General features: G+C 37.3%; 1 protein-coding gene across 4 annotated transcripts in view; it reads left to right on the top strand.

Moving 5' to 3' along the window:
* ATL1 (atlastin GTPase 1) overlaps window positions 1-15,275 on the top strand; it is an 83,627-nt gene that overhangs the window by 42,137 nt on the left and 26,215 nt on the right. For all 4 annotated transcript variants that reach the window (XM_049612809.1, XM_049612810.1, XM_049612808.1 and 1 more), the window contains 5 exons: window positions 4,471-4,718; window positions 6,962-7,096; window positions 7,537-7,641; window positions 9,655-9,705; window positions 12,091-12,147. In XM_049612809.1, the coding sequence (XP_049468766.1) occupies window positions 4,471-4,718; window positions 6,962-7,096; window positions 7,537-7,641; window positions 9,655-9,705; window positions 12,091-12,147 (596 nt within the window). The remainder of the gene's footprint in view (window positions 1-4,470; window positions 4,719-6,961; window positions 7,097-7,536; window positions 7,642-9,654; window positions 9,706-12,090; window positions 12,148-15,275) is intronic.

The raw sequence follows: 15,275 nt of genomic DNA, 5'->3' as shown, positions 1-15,275 counted from the left end.
TAGGCACCATTTTTCCAACAGTATTTGCTCACTTTGTGTCTCTGTGTCACATTTTGGTAATTATTGCAATATTTCAAACTTTTGAGTTTGATGACTTCAAGGGGTTCAAGACTTCAGTAGAGGAAGTAAATGCAGAGGTGATGGAAACAGCGAGAGAACTAGAATTAGAAGTGGAGCCTGCAGGTGGGACTGAACTGCTGTGATCTCAGGATAAAACTTGAACGGATGAGGAATTGCTTCTTCTATATGAGCAAAGAAAGTAGTTCTTGAGATGGAATCTACTCCTGGCGATGATGCTGTGAAGATTGGGGAAATGACAACAGAAGGTTTAGACTATGACAGACATAGATGATAAAGCAGCAGCAAGGTTTGAGAGGATTAACTCCAATTTTGAAAGAAGTTCTGTAGGGACGCCTGGGTGGCTCAGTCGGTTAAGCGTCTGACTTCGGCTCAGGTCATGATCTCACAGTCTGTGAGTTCGAGCCCAGAGCCTGGAGCCTGTTTCAGATTCTGTGTCTCCCTCTCTCTCTGCCCCTCCCCTGTTCACACTCTGTCTCTCTCTGTCTCAAAAATAAATAAACGTTAAAAAAAAAAATTAAAAAAAAAAAAGAAAGAAGTTCTGTATGTGTAAAATGCTATCAGATGGCATTACATGCTACAGAGAAACCATTCATGAAAGGAAGTCAATCAGTGCAGCAAACTTTATTGTTGTCTTATTTTAAGAAATTGGCACAGTCACCCCAGACTTCAGCGACCTGATTAGTCAGTAGCCATCAGCATCGAGGCAGGACCCTCCAGCAGCACAAAGATTACAACTTGCTGAAAGCTCAGATAATGGTTAACACTTTTTAGCAATACTTTTAAATTAAAGTATATACATATATACTTTTTTAGACATAATGCTGCTGCACACTTAATAGACTACAGTGTTGTGTAAATATAACTTTTATATGACTTGCTTTATTGTGGTATTCTGGAACTGAATCTGCAATATCTCCAAGATGTGCCTGCAGACATAATGGAGGATGTCTTTTAAATATATTTTTAAAGGGGCGCCTGGGTGGCTCAGTCGGTTAAGCGTCCAACTTCGGCTCAGGTCATGATCTCGCGGTTCGTGAGTTCAAGCCCCGCGTCAGGCTCTGTGCTGACAGCTCAGAGCCTGGAGCCTGTTTCAGATTCTGTGTCTCCCTCTCTCTCTCTGACCCTCCCCCATTCATGCTCTGTCTCTCTGTCTCAAAAATAAATAAACATTTAAAAAAATTAAAAAAAAAGATAAATATATTTTTAAAGATTTAAATGAAAAGTTGTTTAACAGCCCAGTTGGTTCAAAATTAACATTATTGAGGGTTGGTTTGAGGTTAGGTCATATATCTGATGTGAAGAATTAATTGGTATATGTCTTGGCTTTCTGTTCTTTTGATACAAAACAAATGAGCCCATTTATGTGGTGTCCAAGAGTTATTTGATTTCCACTAAAGAGGCAGAATGTTATAGTAGAAAGGCCTGGGATGAGAGTTTAGATACCTGGGATCTAATCTCAGGTTGACAGTTACTAACCCTGTGAACTTGGATCTATTGCTTACTAATGGGCACTCTCTTGGAAAAGTTACTTAACCCAGTTCTTAGTTTCCTCATGTCAAAAGTACAGATAATAATAAATACCTTGCTGGAATGTTAAAACAATAGTAACACAAGAAAGCATCCATGGTAGATTGCCTGATACAGAAATTCCATATCCTTTTCTTGGGCAAGGTTAGTTACATCTTTCGCTTTAGTTTCCTAAATCTATACTAATACTAATAGCATTTGTTATGTACCAGCCACTGTTCTAAGTGTGTTACATGAATATATTAATTCACAGCAACCTTATGAGGTAGGCACAGAGAGGTCAAACAACTTGCTTAAGGTTATTCAGCTGAACAATGGGGAAGCCTTTATTCAAATCCCACAGTCTGGTGCCAGGGCCTCTATTTTTAACCACTACACTGTACCTCCTTTCTGAAGGAAAGGGTTGTAGACTTTATCAGTAGTTTATTGCCTGTTATGCTGCATAATAAACAACCACAAAATCTCAGGGGCATAGAACAATAAGCATTTATTGATCACACATGTTGAAATGGTTGTTAGACAACTGTTGATCTTGGCTGAGCTGCCCCATGTGGCTTGGGGTTGGTTTGCTGTGGGGTTGGTTGGGACTGGGCAGTTTGCCTCTGCTCCAAGTGTGTCTCATCCTGCAGCAGACTAGTCTGGGAATATTCTCATGGTGAATGGCAGAAGTGAAAGAGCAAAACGGAAAAACACAAGTGGTTTTCCAAGCCTCTGCTGTCTCATGTCTGATAAAGCACATCACATGGCTGACCCCAGAGTCAAAGTGGGGAGACATTGCAGTTACATTACGAAGGCAGTAGATTTAAGAATGTGTCACTTGACACATTGAAGCTGTTTTGTAATATACCACAAATGCCACGGTCCAGGGTTCTAAAATTCTTGCATATTAAGGATTAATTCTAAAAGCTGACCTATGTCAAAATTGCCATTTCTGAAAATTAAATAAAAAACTTTTTTTTTCCATCTTACATATGAAGAAACTAAGCACTAGAGTTTCAAAAAGACTTGACAAGAGAACAAGACTTCTTTGGCTATATTTTTGCTTTTACCCTTTGACCCTCTTCACCCATTTGTCCCACCCTCAACCCCCCATTTCTGGCAACCACCAATCTGTTCTCTGTACCTATAAGCTTGTTTTTTTTTTTAATTCCACATATAAGAGACACCATATAATATTTGTCTTTAGATGTCTGACTTATTTCACCTAACGCAGTGCCCTTGAGGTCCATCCGTGTTGTCACAGATGCCAAGATTTCATTGTTTTTTATGGTTGAGTAATAGTCCATTGTGTATGTGTGTGTGTGTCTGAACATGTATGTATATGCACACATACATATATACATACGTACACTCACAGACACACACAGTATAATTTCTTTATCCCTTCATTCATCATTGGACACTTAGGTTATTCTTAGGTTGTTGCCATATTTTGGCTATTGTAAATAATGCTATAATGAACATATATCCTTTTTAATTACTCTTGTCATTGTCTTCAGATGAATACTCAGAAATTGAATTGCTAGATCATATAGTTTTATTTTTAATTTTTCCATACTGTTTTCTATAGTAGTTTCACCAATTTACATTTTCGCTAACAGTGCACACAGATTCCTTTTTCTCTGTGTCCTAGCTAGCACTTGTTGCTTATCTTTTTGAAAATAGCCAATCTAACAGGTGTGAGGTGGTATCTACTTGGTTTTAATTTGCATTTTTTGATGATTATGATGTTGAGCATCTTTTCATGTGTCTGTTGGCCATTTGTGTGTCTTCTGTAGAAAAGGGTCTGTTTGGATCTTCTCTTTTTTAATTGGATTGGGTGTTTTTTTCTTTTTTTTTTTTTTGCTTTTGAGTTGTATCAGTTCTTTATATAATTATCAGATATATGAAAACTCTGAAAACACACACACACACACACGCACACACACACACACACACACACACACACACACAACTTCTGGAAACTAGGCAGAAACTTCTTCCAGGAATACTTAGTTCAGTCTATAACCCCAGGATAGTGGTGGGGATGATGATGATGATGATAGGTAATCTTTAGGAGTTTACTATATGCCAACCACTGTTCTCAGCACTTGATGTAGTTTCCTTAATCTTTACAACAACCCTATTAATGGGTACTATTAGTAGTTTATATCTCACAGATGAAGAACTGAGAAGTTTAGTAATTTCCTGGGGTTACGCAGCTTTTGTATAAGATCTCCACACCAGATAAATTTCAATTTTTTCTTTTTTTTTTTTAAATCAAATTGTGTCTAGACTCCTTCGCTATGGATTTGAAGGTTGTCTGTAATTCCATTGCTCTGAAGTATAATTTTAGACATTTAAGAATCTGGGATTTTGTAGATGGCATGAATGTATTGAAAGGAGCTTTAGAACTAGATGCTTTAGAACTTTATTCCAGTTTCAAAAATATATGATTCTGAGTCCCTGTATGCATTTCCTCTTTTGTGTGTTCAGCTTTAAAAAGTGTTGCAAGGATCCTTTATGTGAATAACTAAACCTATTTCTAGGAGATGAAGAAAATATGAACTAAAGTCCTTTTATTCCTGTGCTCCAAAAGTAGAATCCTTTGCTTTGAATTTCTTTCTCATTCTGCAAACAGAGTTCTCTGCCCTGACTTAGAGCATTCTTGAGAATAAAATTCTGTTTGATTTGGTCACATGATCAGAAAGACCAGATATGTCTTTCTGAGACACGATGTGAATGACATTAATGTATGTCATTAAAACAGGCATTTCTAATTCCACAGTGCCCCTGTTTCAGATATTTGAGAATTGAGCGGTACCTTACATTTCTTGGTATTTTGAGATGCTTAGCCGAGTAAATTGCTGTTTTATTCAACAGGTGGGTTTTCAGAAAAGACATATGAATGGAGCTCAGAAGAGGAGGAGCCAGTGAAAAAGGCAGGGCCAGTCCAAGTCCTCATCGTCAAAGATGACCATTCCTTTGAGTTAGATGAAACTGCACTTAATCGGATCCTTCTCTCAGAGGCTGTCAGGGACAAGGAGGTTGTTGCTGTGTCTGTGGCTGGAGCATTTAGGAAAGGAAAATCATTCCTGATGGACTTCATGTTGAGATACATGTACAACCAGGTACGTTAAGTGTTCTAAGGGGCACCTGGGTGGCTCAGTCGGGTAAGTGTCCAATTCTTGATTTCAGCTCAGGTCACGATCTCATGGTTCATGGGATCAAGCCCCATGTCGGGCTCTGCACTAACAGTGTGCAGCCTGCCTGGGGTTCTCTTTCCCTCTCTCTCTCTCTGCCCCTTCCCCACTATGCACACACTTGTGTGCTCTCTCTCAAAATAAATAAACTAAAAGAAAAGCAGTGTTTTAAAATGTCTTCTTGTTTCCGTGCTTTTGTCACTTTGTGTTTTTATTTAGTAGTGTTAAGTATTTCCGCTTCCATTATCATATACCTTAATATGAACTAGTTTGCTAATGCTGTGGTACAACCATTCTGACTTCAGTGCTTTGGGCACCAAACTCCACAGGCCACTTTTGTCTGAAGCCACTTTGCAACATTTCCCTTAGGACATAACTTATTTTTTTAGAAAGAAACACAGCATAGTGATATGATTATAAACTTTACACTTTAGAGTGTGTAAAGTGTGTCAAATAATTTTTATCATAACTTTTATATTATAATCATATTCCCTCCAGCATTTATGATGACATTTTTCAAGCAGGCAGCAAAGTTAAAAGAATTTTATGGTGAACACCTACGTATCAAACTACCTAGATTTTACCGTTAATATTCTTGCTTCATCACATGTGTCTCCAGATACTCTTCCCTCTTTACATCTGTCACTGCATCTTATTTTTTTATTCATGTCATAGTAAATTGCTGACATTGGTTGCACTTCCTCATAAATATTTCAATATACATCATCATCATATATTTCAGTAGATTTTATCTTTTGTTGTAAAATCAGATACACTTACATGCACAAATTGTAGGTGTACATTTGCTAATTATTATTATTTTTTTTGGAAAATGCATATGCCTGGATGACCCCAAATGCTATCAACTATATCTTGCTGTTACCCCAGAAAGTTCTCTCTTATCTTTTCCCACTCGGCCCTCATCTTACCCATCCCCAAAGACAACCAACAGTGTTATAACATTTGAGACAGCAGTGTGGCACAGAAATGAGACTATAAGGGACCTAGGATAAACCAAAAGCAGAAGGATAAATGGGAAATCAGAGTCAGAAAACCGAAGGTTGGGAATGGAGAATGTACCAGTAGTTTTTTCTACTCTTTACCCACAGCCATTTCTGCTGCAAATATGGATGTTGAGGCAGAATAGACACACTACCCAAAGAAACTTTGTATCATGTATTTATACCGTAACTATTCATTTTGGATTGATCTTTTATAGTTAGGGTATTTTTGATCAATTTTGTAAAGTTAACTTTAATATCTTCTATGTCTAGCTTCAGTTCAAACAAATCAAGAATAGAACTACCAAAATACTTCATGCTTTGAAACCAGACAGAACTCTCTGTTTCTAGCATATCACCATTAATATGCTACTTAACACAGCTGGGCAAATTAAGTGAACAAAATTAGTATCCATATTAGTTTCCATACTGTGGGATTATACAGTTTTAGGCATATTCATAGTTTTAACTGTGAAATAAACATTAAAATCAAATGCTCAGTAACACTTGTCCTGTTGCTTGTGTTAAATGGCACTTGCCAGATTAAAGTGTAACCGATCTGTTGTGTTTTTGTTTTTGTTTTTCTGCATCTACTACTAGGTGCCTCTCCTCTTGCTATTCACCCCCTCCTCTTCCAATACCAAAGCATTTGTATGTATTATTATTGTGTATATCCTGACATATTATGTTCTCTCTTATCTTTATTTCTTTGCTTCTAGAATGCCCTCCCCAAGTTTGCTCATCTGGAAAAATTCCCAAACATCCTTCAAGTTTTAGCACAAACACCACCTCTCCTATTAAGTCCTACCTGACCAACTGTTAGTTATTTCTTTTCCTATGCTTCTATCTTTGCGTAATACGCACCTCCATTTTGGCATGCATGTATTGCATCATAATGGTTTCTTGACAGGTCTGTCTTTCTATTAGGCTGTAAGCTTCCTCTGGTCTGGAATGATATCTTCCTATTCCCAGGACCTAGAATAAAATGTAGCACATGGTTGCTCCTCTGTTATAATGTTTCAGATAACAAAGAAAGTAATTGTATCAGTACAGTAGATGTGAATACATCTCCTTTTGACGGCAGTTGGAGAGAGATACCCGCCAGAACGGATGCAGGGAAGAAAGTGTACCACCGTCCACTTCCATATCACAGACTTTCTTAATTTGCAGGAATCAGTCGATTGGGTTGGAGATTACAATGAACCATTGACTGGTTTCTCATGGAGAGGTGGGTCTGAACGAGAGACCACAGGAATCCAAATATGGAGTGAAGTCTTCCTCATCAATAAACCTGATGGCAAGAAGGTAAGATGCAAACTTTGTAAAGAAAATTGAGTTTTCAGTTGGCAACAGTTACCACTGTTCAGGATCCTTGAAAATGATCTTTCGAAAACTAATTTTGACCATTCGACATGAAATTCAAAAGGGATTCCTTGTTTCCCTTTCTGTTGATCAAGGTGATAAAATCATAGGAACGATAGAACAGCAGATCAGCAAGCTAACAGCTGTCTGTTGTTTCAGTGCTGTTTCTGTTAGCTTGGATTACCAGTGAAAATTAATCATTATAGTAGTCAGCTAATTAATATTTTCATTTTCTGTGGCATTCATGGCATATATAAAAAATTACCTGTTAAGTATTCATTGATAATGGGTTGCTATAGTTCTCATAGTGTTAACTTTGTAGTAGCCCTAATTCTACATATGTTCTATAAAATACCGATAATGTATTGTCTACTTGCCTGTAGGTTGCAGTGCTATTGATGGATACTCAGGGAACCTTTGATAGCCAGTCAACTCTGAGAGATTCGGCCACGGTATTTGCACTTAGCACAATGATCAGCTCAATACAGGTATGGAATAAAATAAATCTATTTCAATGGCTGTTACTTTAAAAATTATAAATATGTGTATTCCTACATTCTTACTACCGTGCGTGTGGTAGTGAGACCAACAACAGAAATGCTAAATATGTTATTTGGCTCAGCTAGCATCCCAGTTCTTATGATTTCTATGAGTAGAATTGGTTTGGTTATTGTAATCTAATTTCTGATCAGTTTTCAAGCTGCCAATAGCCAGAAAAGTTTGCATTATTTCACTGATAATTTTTTATGTTTAAAGCCTACAATAAACATAATAATATTGTCTTATAATGTATGCAGATAGATATATTGGAACTACCCATTATAAGTTACATTTACTGAACCAAGATTTATAAATGGGTTTGGTTTTGTTTTGTTTTCATAGCGTGTAGAAACATTGCTAAGGGTAAAAGCATTTATACGCTTTCCCAGCTGTTAAAAACACTTAATTAACATTTAGGAAAATAAATGTCTCACAAAAATTTTTTTATCTTTCTTTCCTTTTTTTTCTTTGTCTCTTATTAAGTATTGTTTTTGAGGTTAATGTAACCTTTACAGATCGTCTTGGAAAGTCTCTGGAGAGTTTTACTATAATCATAGAACACATAGCATGAAAGGTTTTACATTAACTTTTAGATATTTTCTATTTATTAGAAACAGCAAGAAGTAGTAGTAGCCGAGAAAACAGTTAAAAGAAAGGTAAGATAGTTTAAAAAGGTAGGGGAGGCAGAGTGGTTGGGATGAACAAGTCAAGGCTGAATTACAAGTGAGCAGAGAAAGAGGCTCGTAAGCCAGCAACCAGGGTATCATGTGTGGTTAGGACAGTGAGAGGGTGGATAGAAGGAAGACTGAATATTTTCTACAAAAAGCTTTAAAGTGGAAGCCATGATTATAACCTGTGATTGATTAGCTTTTAAAAATAGACTTCTTAAAACATATGAGCCTGTAAAATACGGACTTAATGTCTAATTTCTTCATAATCAGCAGTATAAAACCACTTGTACAAACCAATTAAAACATAATTCTTTATTACCTATATTTCTGTTTTACCTGAAGACATTGAATATTTTCACTGAAAAATCTTAAGTCCTTAGTAATGACCTTTTTATCATCTGAGAAACAATCTCTTATTTAAATAAGTGCACAAAGCATTCTCTTTGTGTCAATACATAAACATAGAAGCTTCCTTCACTGTTTTTTGAAATTACTCCTCGAAAGAAAAAACAAAAGATAGAATGTCATCTTAGTACTGTGGTCTGTTCATGAAGTGGTTATGTATATGTATAGGGATATGAGCCTGATACTCAGAACCTAACTTCAATGTGATAGAACTTTCCAGAGACTTAACTAAATTAATCAATTGTGAGAAAGTCAACATAATTTTTCAAGACAAAATTTCATGTATGGCTTACTCAGATCTAGATTGTTATTATTTTGCTATGCTTGTAAGAATGGTTTTTTATTGACTAATCGTTAAATCAGTTTCATAAATAATTTTAATATTCTGTTTCCAGAGCAGGTGGCTGTTGTATTTCTGGAACAATTTTATGATCATTGTACATGGTTTATTGTTTCTCAAGCTTTCTTTACTCTTCTCTCAAGGTCTTATAAATACCATTACGTGAGAATACATGTAGGGGCACCTGGGTGGCTCAGTTGGTTAAGCGTCTGACTTTGGCTCAGGTCATGATTTCTTTGCTCATGAGTTCGAGCCCCACATCAGGCTCTGTGCTGACAGTGTGGGTCCTGCTTGGGATTCTCTCTCTCTCTCTCTCTCTCTCTCTCCCTCTCTCCCTCCCTCCCTCCCTCCCTCCCTCCCTCCGCTCTCTTCCCCTCCCCAACTTATGCTTGCTCACTCTCGAAATAAATACACTTTAAAAAAAGAATACATATAAGAAAGTTTGATTTTGTGAAAATTGATATTTATAAAAATAAAGAATGACATAGTAAGTACTTCGAAGGATGCCAATTATCGTTTCATTTTGACTTTATTTCTTAATCAAGGTATATAACTTATCCCAGAATGTCCAGGAGGATGATCTTCAGCACCTCCAGGTAACAATATGTATACTCTTTTTTCTATATATCTGGTAATGTTTTGAAGATGTGTGGATTTTGTTAGGCCTTCTCCTACCTAAAACTAAACAATTCAGAAAGATTTAGAAACATAATCAAATGGAGATTGTCTTATTCCCAGGTTTCTTGTTTTAGCCCTCCATGGTTATGTTCTCTGTCTCTCATTCAGTTTTCAAAGTTCTTTGTTACTCTAAAGCTACTTGTTACTGGCTCCGTATATTTGAAAATATATGGCAAATTAGAGTAGAGAAAGAGCCTTTGGTTTAAAAATGACCCCAAATGTGAAGCTGATCCAGTTATAAAATAAATAACTCACAGAGATAAAGAGTACACCACAGAGAACGCCGTCATTAATACCGTAATGACATCATCTGGTGACAGATGGTGACTGCACTTGCCGTGGTGAATGTAGCATAGTGTATACAACTATCAAATTGCTATGCTGTGCACCTGAGACTAATATTATATTGTATGTCAACTATACTTTAATACTACATTTTAAAACCCTTTCTGTTCTGTGTGCTGCCCTCAGGGGTATTGTTACAGCACAAATGCAGAGAACAATAGTGAAAGTGAAGTTGAAGTCTTATGGTCAGAGATTTAATAATTGCTAGTATGATATCAGTTGCGTGCCAGATTTTTTTCCCTGTGGACCACTTTATACTCAAGAACTATGAGGAGCTACCTGATAATTCATAAAACTCTGTTTTAGATCTGAAAGAGACTTCGGTGACTCCTAATTTACCCTTCATATTTTACAGATGAGGTAAATTTGGCTGAAAATAGTAAATGACTTGCCTAAACTCATGTGGCTAATTAGTGGTAGAGTGGGCATAGAGATCTGGGCATCTTCTGGGCTCAGGGCTTCTTCCACGCTCCAAGTAGCATTTAAATTTCAGATAAGTAAAAGATTAGATATTTCCTGAAGATAGTTTACATCTCTGTAACACTTTCTGCTCTTTTTCAACTCATGTTATTTTGGTTACACAGCAAAACCTATGTACCTTAAATATATAATCTATCTTGACAATAAGAGCCATGTACAGCTTTAGCAGACAACATAGAATGATAGAGCAGGGTAACCTGTGATGCTGGACATAACATTTGGAGTTCAACATTATTCCCAAATCTATTTCTAGTATCTCACACTGAGCATTTGTGACAAATAGGCAGCATGCTGAATGACTGTTCGATGTTTCTTGTAATCAGTACGATTTACTTCTTCAGGCACGTGTCATAACTAGCCAGTTATTTTCCAAGTTAATGGCATGGCACTGTTCAATACCAGCTTAGGGATTTCTTAAAGAAGGGCTGATTTTGGACTTTGATATTGAGTAAGTAATGTTTTTCTGAGACCATTTAAAACTTTTCCTGTAAATGGCAACACCTCAGCCTCCTCAAAAAAGATTGTGAATTCAAATTATGTTAGTAGATGATTCCAGTGAGAATGCCTAATCCCTGGAGCAGCTGCAATATTCCAGACACAGTATTCCAGACTTTTCATTTAAATACTCTAATCAGATGCCTAGTAATTACTCTGGGCTTCCCCGATCCCTCTGCAGGGGAGATGGGGGTTGCTGTGGGAGCTATCCGAGAAGGGCAAGGGGTGGGAATCCTCTGTATCACTTGCACCCCAGCTCTGAGAAGCTGTTGTGCCTTGTAAGTCTTGTGGATGAAGTGGCATTTCCTGTGTACAGACGGGGAAACCCATTCCACTGATGACACACTCATCGGAGGCCTAATCACAGTCACCCCCTAGGGTCTTTGTTCTCTGACATCTTCCTTACGTTTTTGAACAACACAAAAAACTGAGAGGGTGCCTCTCAGTTGGGAGCAATTAAAAACAGAAGAAGGCAGTGTATTTGGTTGTATTTTTAAGCCAGATGCCTCTATGCCTTTGTAATAATTCAGTCCATTGTGCCATTAAATTTCCTCAGGCGACAACTTTCGTTAAATATATCCAACATAGTTTATGGCTCTCTGGTCTAATCTGTGCAAGTTCTGCTTTGAAAGGGTTTTTAACATGTTTCTTTCTCCCCCATCTTCCCTACAAAAAACTGCCCTACATTCTTGATATAAAGTTGTTGGCTTTGAAGTAGAAACTTTATTTTTAACATATACTTTATGTCCTTAATTTTTAAATATCCAATTACTATCGTTCTGCTTTGTTTAATACTTAGTTCCTTAAAATGTTTATTGTAACCTTAATAATATAGTATTATGTTATAGTGAGGGGGGAAAAATGAGTGGAAGAAAGCACAGAAGTAAAACTTTGCAGATACTGAAGTTTGTGTGTGTGTGTGTGTGTGTGTGTGTGTGCGCGCGCGCGCGCGTGTGTGTATGTGTGTGTTATTTCCCTTGTAGCTTTTCACTGAATATGGCAGACTGGCGATGGAAGAAATATTCCTGAAGCCATTTCAGGTGAGTGAAGAATAAAATTATGGTATATTCTTATTAAATTTTTCTTAAGAGTATGACCAGGTATATGAATTGAGAAGGTCACATTTCTTTCCTTTTTTCTTTATTTCATTCAAGAAGCACTTTGAATACCTTGCTAGTGCTATTTGGTGCAAGTAGGAGATTCAAATGGGGAAATGAAAATTTAACAAATTATTTTTTTAAAGAAATGGGAAAAACTTATTGGGAATAACAAAAATAAATAAAAGAAATGGGAAAATGAAAAGATGAATTAGATATTTTGATTCCTGCAAGAATATCATCTTTTCTTCCCTGAATTCAACTCTAGAGATGTCACAGAAACCAAAAGAAAACTGATGAATTTGTCAAACATAAAAGCTAAAAACAAACAAGATTCCTGGGACTATAGAAAGGGTTACAAGTCACACAAAACCTGGCTAAGGCACAGAGACAGGATATTGGTCAGGTGGGTGCAAGTTTATTGAAGGTACTTTCTCTTTCTTACACAGTGACCCATGTGAACCATCACTTGCTTCATTGCACTAAGTATCAGACTAGCAACCAGCTCAGCCTCTTGGAACAGCAGGATAACATCAGGGCAATATATGAGCTCGTGTTGGGTGGTATAAACAGACTATTGGGTCCTTTAATGCTCCCTTCTGCCCCAGCAGTCTTTAAATAACAGGAACCAGGAGAGTATAATTAAGTCAAAAAGCCCTTGAAAGCCTGGAGGAGGTACAGATTTAAACACCCAAGACTGCTCACCTGAAGCATGACAGCATCAGCCTTGGCTTCTCAGGGGGGCTCAGGCTAAGTCCCAGAATTTAGCCCCTCCCTGGTACGTATCACCAGCCAGGATGGATAATACCCTGAGAGGTATGTGAACGTACAAGGAGAATGAATGATAAAGGGCAAAGTAGAATTTATGGCTTAAATGGCAAGTAGTTTATTTTTATTTTTTTATAAGTTTATTTATTTATTGTGAGAGAGAGAGAGAGCATGTGCAGGTAGGAGGGGGGCAGAGAGAGAGGGGGAGAGAGTATCTGAAGCCAGGCTCTGTGCTGTCAGTGCAGAGCCCGAGACAGGGCTCGAACTCACAAACCGTGAGATCGTGACCTGAGCTGAAACCAAGAACCAGATGCTTAACAGACTGAGCCACCAAAGCACCCCAGCAGGTAATTTAAAATGAGTTATTTAGTTATCTATTGTTGCATAACAAATCATCCTAAAAGGATAAACATTTATTGTTTCACACAATTTTTAAGGGTCAAGAATCTGGAGTGGCTCAGCCTGGGTGGTTTTGGTTCAAGGTCTCTAATGAAATTATGCAAGATATTGGCCAACAAAACATTCTCAGAAGACCTGACTGGAGGGTCCACTTCTAAGCTTACTCACATGGCTGTTGGCAGGAGACTTCAATTCCCTGCCATATGGACCTTTCCACAGGGCTGTTCACACCAAGGTTCCCAGGGCAAATGATTCCACTGCCAGAGTGACCAAGCTGCAATCATTTATAACCTCGTCTTAGAAGTGAAGACCCCGTCAGTTCTGCTAAATTGTATCTGTTGTACCCACCTACCCTGATATAATGTGGGAGGGGACCAAATAAAGGTGGGAATACCAGGAGGAAAGGATCTCAGATATAGTAAAAAATAAGCAAAGAAACTAGTACATACCTATTAGAATGGCCAAAGTCCAGAGCACTGACAATACCAAATGCTCCCCAAATGAGGACGTAGAATGTTAGAAACTCCCATACATTTCTGGTGGGTGTGCAAAATGGTACAGCCACTTTGGAAGATAGTTTGGCTGATTTTTACAAAACTAAACATATTCTTTACATATGATCTGGCGTTGTACTCCTTGGTATTTACCCAAAGGAATTAAAAACTTCTGTCCATACAAATACCTGCACACAGATGTTTTTAGGAGCTTTATTCATAATTGCTCAAACTTGAAAACAACAAAAATGTCCTTCAATAGGAGAATGGATAAATCAACTTTGCTACATCCAGACAGTGGAATATTATTCAGAGTTAAAGGAAATGAACCATCAGGCCATGAAAAGACATGGAGAAACCTTAAATGCATATTATGAAACAAAAGAAGCAAATCTTTAAAAGCTACATACTGTACTATGCTACATACTGTAAAATTCCAACTGAAATTCATAAAACCTTGGTTTGCGAGCATGGTTCACTCTGGAAACATGCTTGTAATCCAAAGCACCTGTATATCAATGCGAATTTCCTCATAAGAGATAATGGAAACTCAGATGATTCATTTCACAACCCAAAAATATTCATATAAAAATGATTACAATGCTATAATATAATACAAAATAATAAAGTACAAAATACAAAGAAAAATTAACCAGCACTTACCTTTGAAAACCTTTGTTGTGAGGGAGACAAAAGACAGGAGTGTTATTGTGTAGAACGACTTTCACTATCACTCACAGAATCACTACTATCCATTGGGTCAATGGAATCTTTTTCTTTTTGTGCACCTTCAACAAGGAACCTATCCAATGACCTAGAATGAAGCAAATTATTCCTAAGCTAACTCTTGTATGGAAAAGCAAAGGACTGTCCATAGGTGCTTTGAAGTAACAAAAAATAAACTAGTGCCCATTGTGGGCACCTTCTAACATTCTGGAAAATCACTGATTTCTGCCAAACACCATAGCCTGAGACCAAGCATCTAAGCATGGGAGACGATCACCCACAATCCCACAGAGAGAGAGAGAGAGAGAGAGAGAGAGAGAGAGAGAGAAGAACCATGTTCACACAAGGGAAGAGGGTGCAGACAGGAGTTCAGGTAGAATAAAAACAGTCCCTGCTTACAATCCTCTGTTTTGTTTACAATACCTACTAGTGTCTGTTAACTTTAAAAAATAATAATTTGTCAGGTTGATAAGTGAAGTATTCTATAGTAATTGGGCTATTAGCTTAGGTTTTTCTCTGAACTTTTTACTCTCTGGATCCATTGGCATAGGGTAGGAACTCCATTGCAAATTCTGGAAAGGATTTTTAAGTCTTAACCAGCAAATGTTACTACTTTTTAAAAAAGTTTTTAAAATAAATAAAAAAACGTTGAAAAAAAAAAAAAAAAAAAAAGGGGCGCCTGGG

This window comes from Panthera uncia (genome assembly GCF_023721935.1).
Source record: "Panthera uncia isolate 11264 chromosome B3 unlocalized genomic scaffold, Puncia_PCG_1.0 HiC_scaffold_1, whole genome shotgun sequence".
NCBI classification, from domain to species: domain Eukaryota; kingdom Metazoa; phylum Chordata; class Mammalia; order Carnivora; family Felidae; genus Panthera; species Panthera uncia.
The sequence above is the reverse complement of the archived record's forward strand: the minus strand, read 5'-3'. Positions and strand labels throughout refer to the sequence as shown.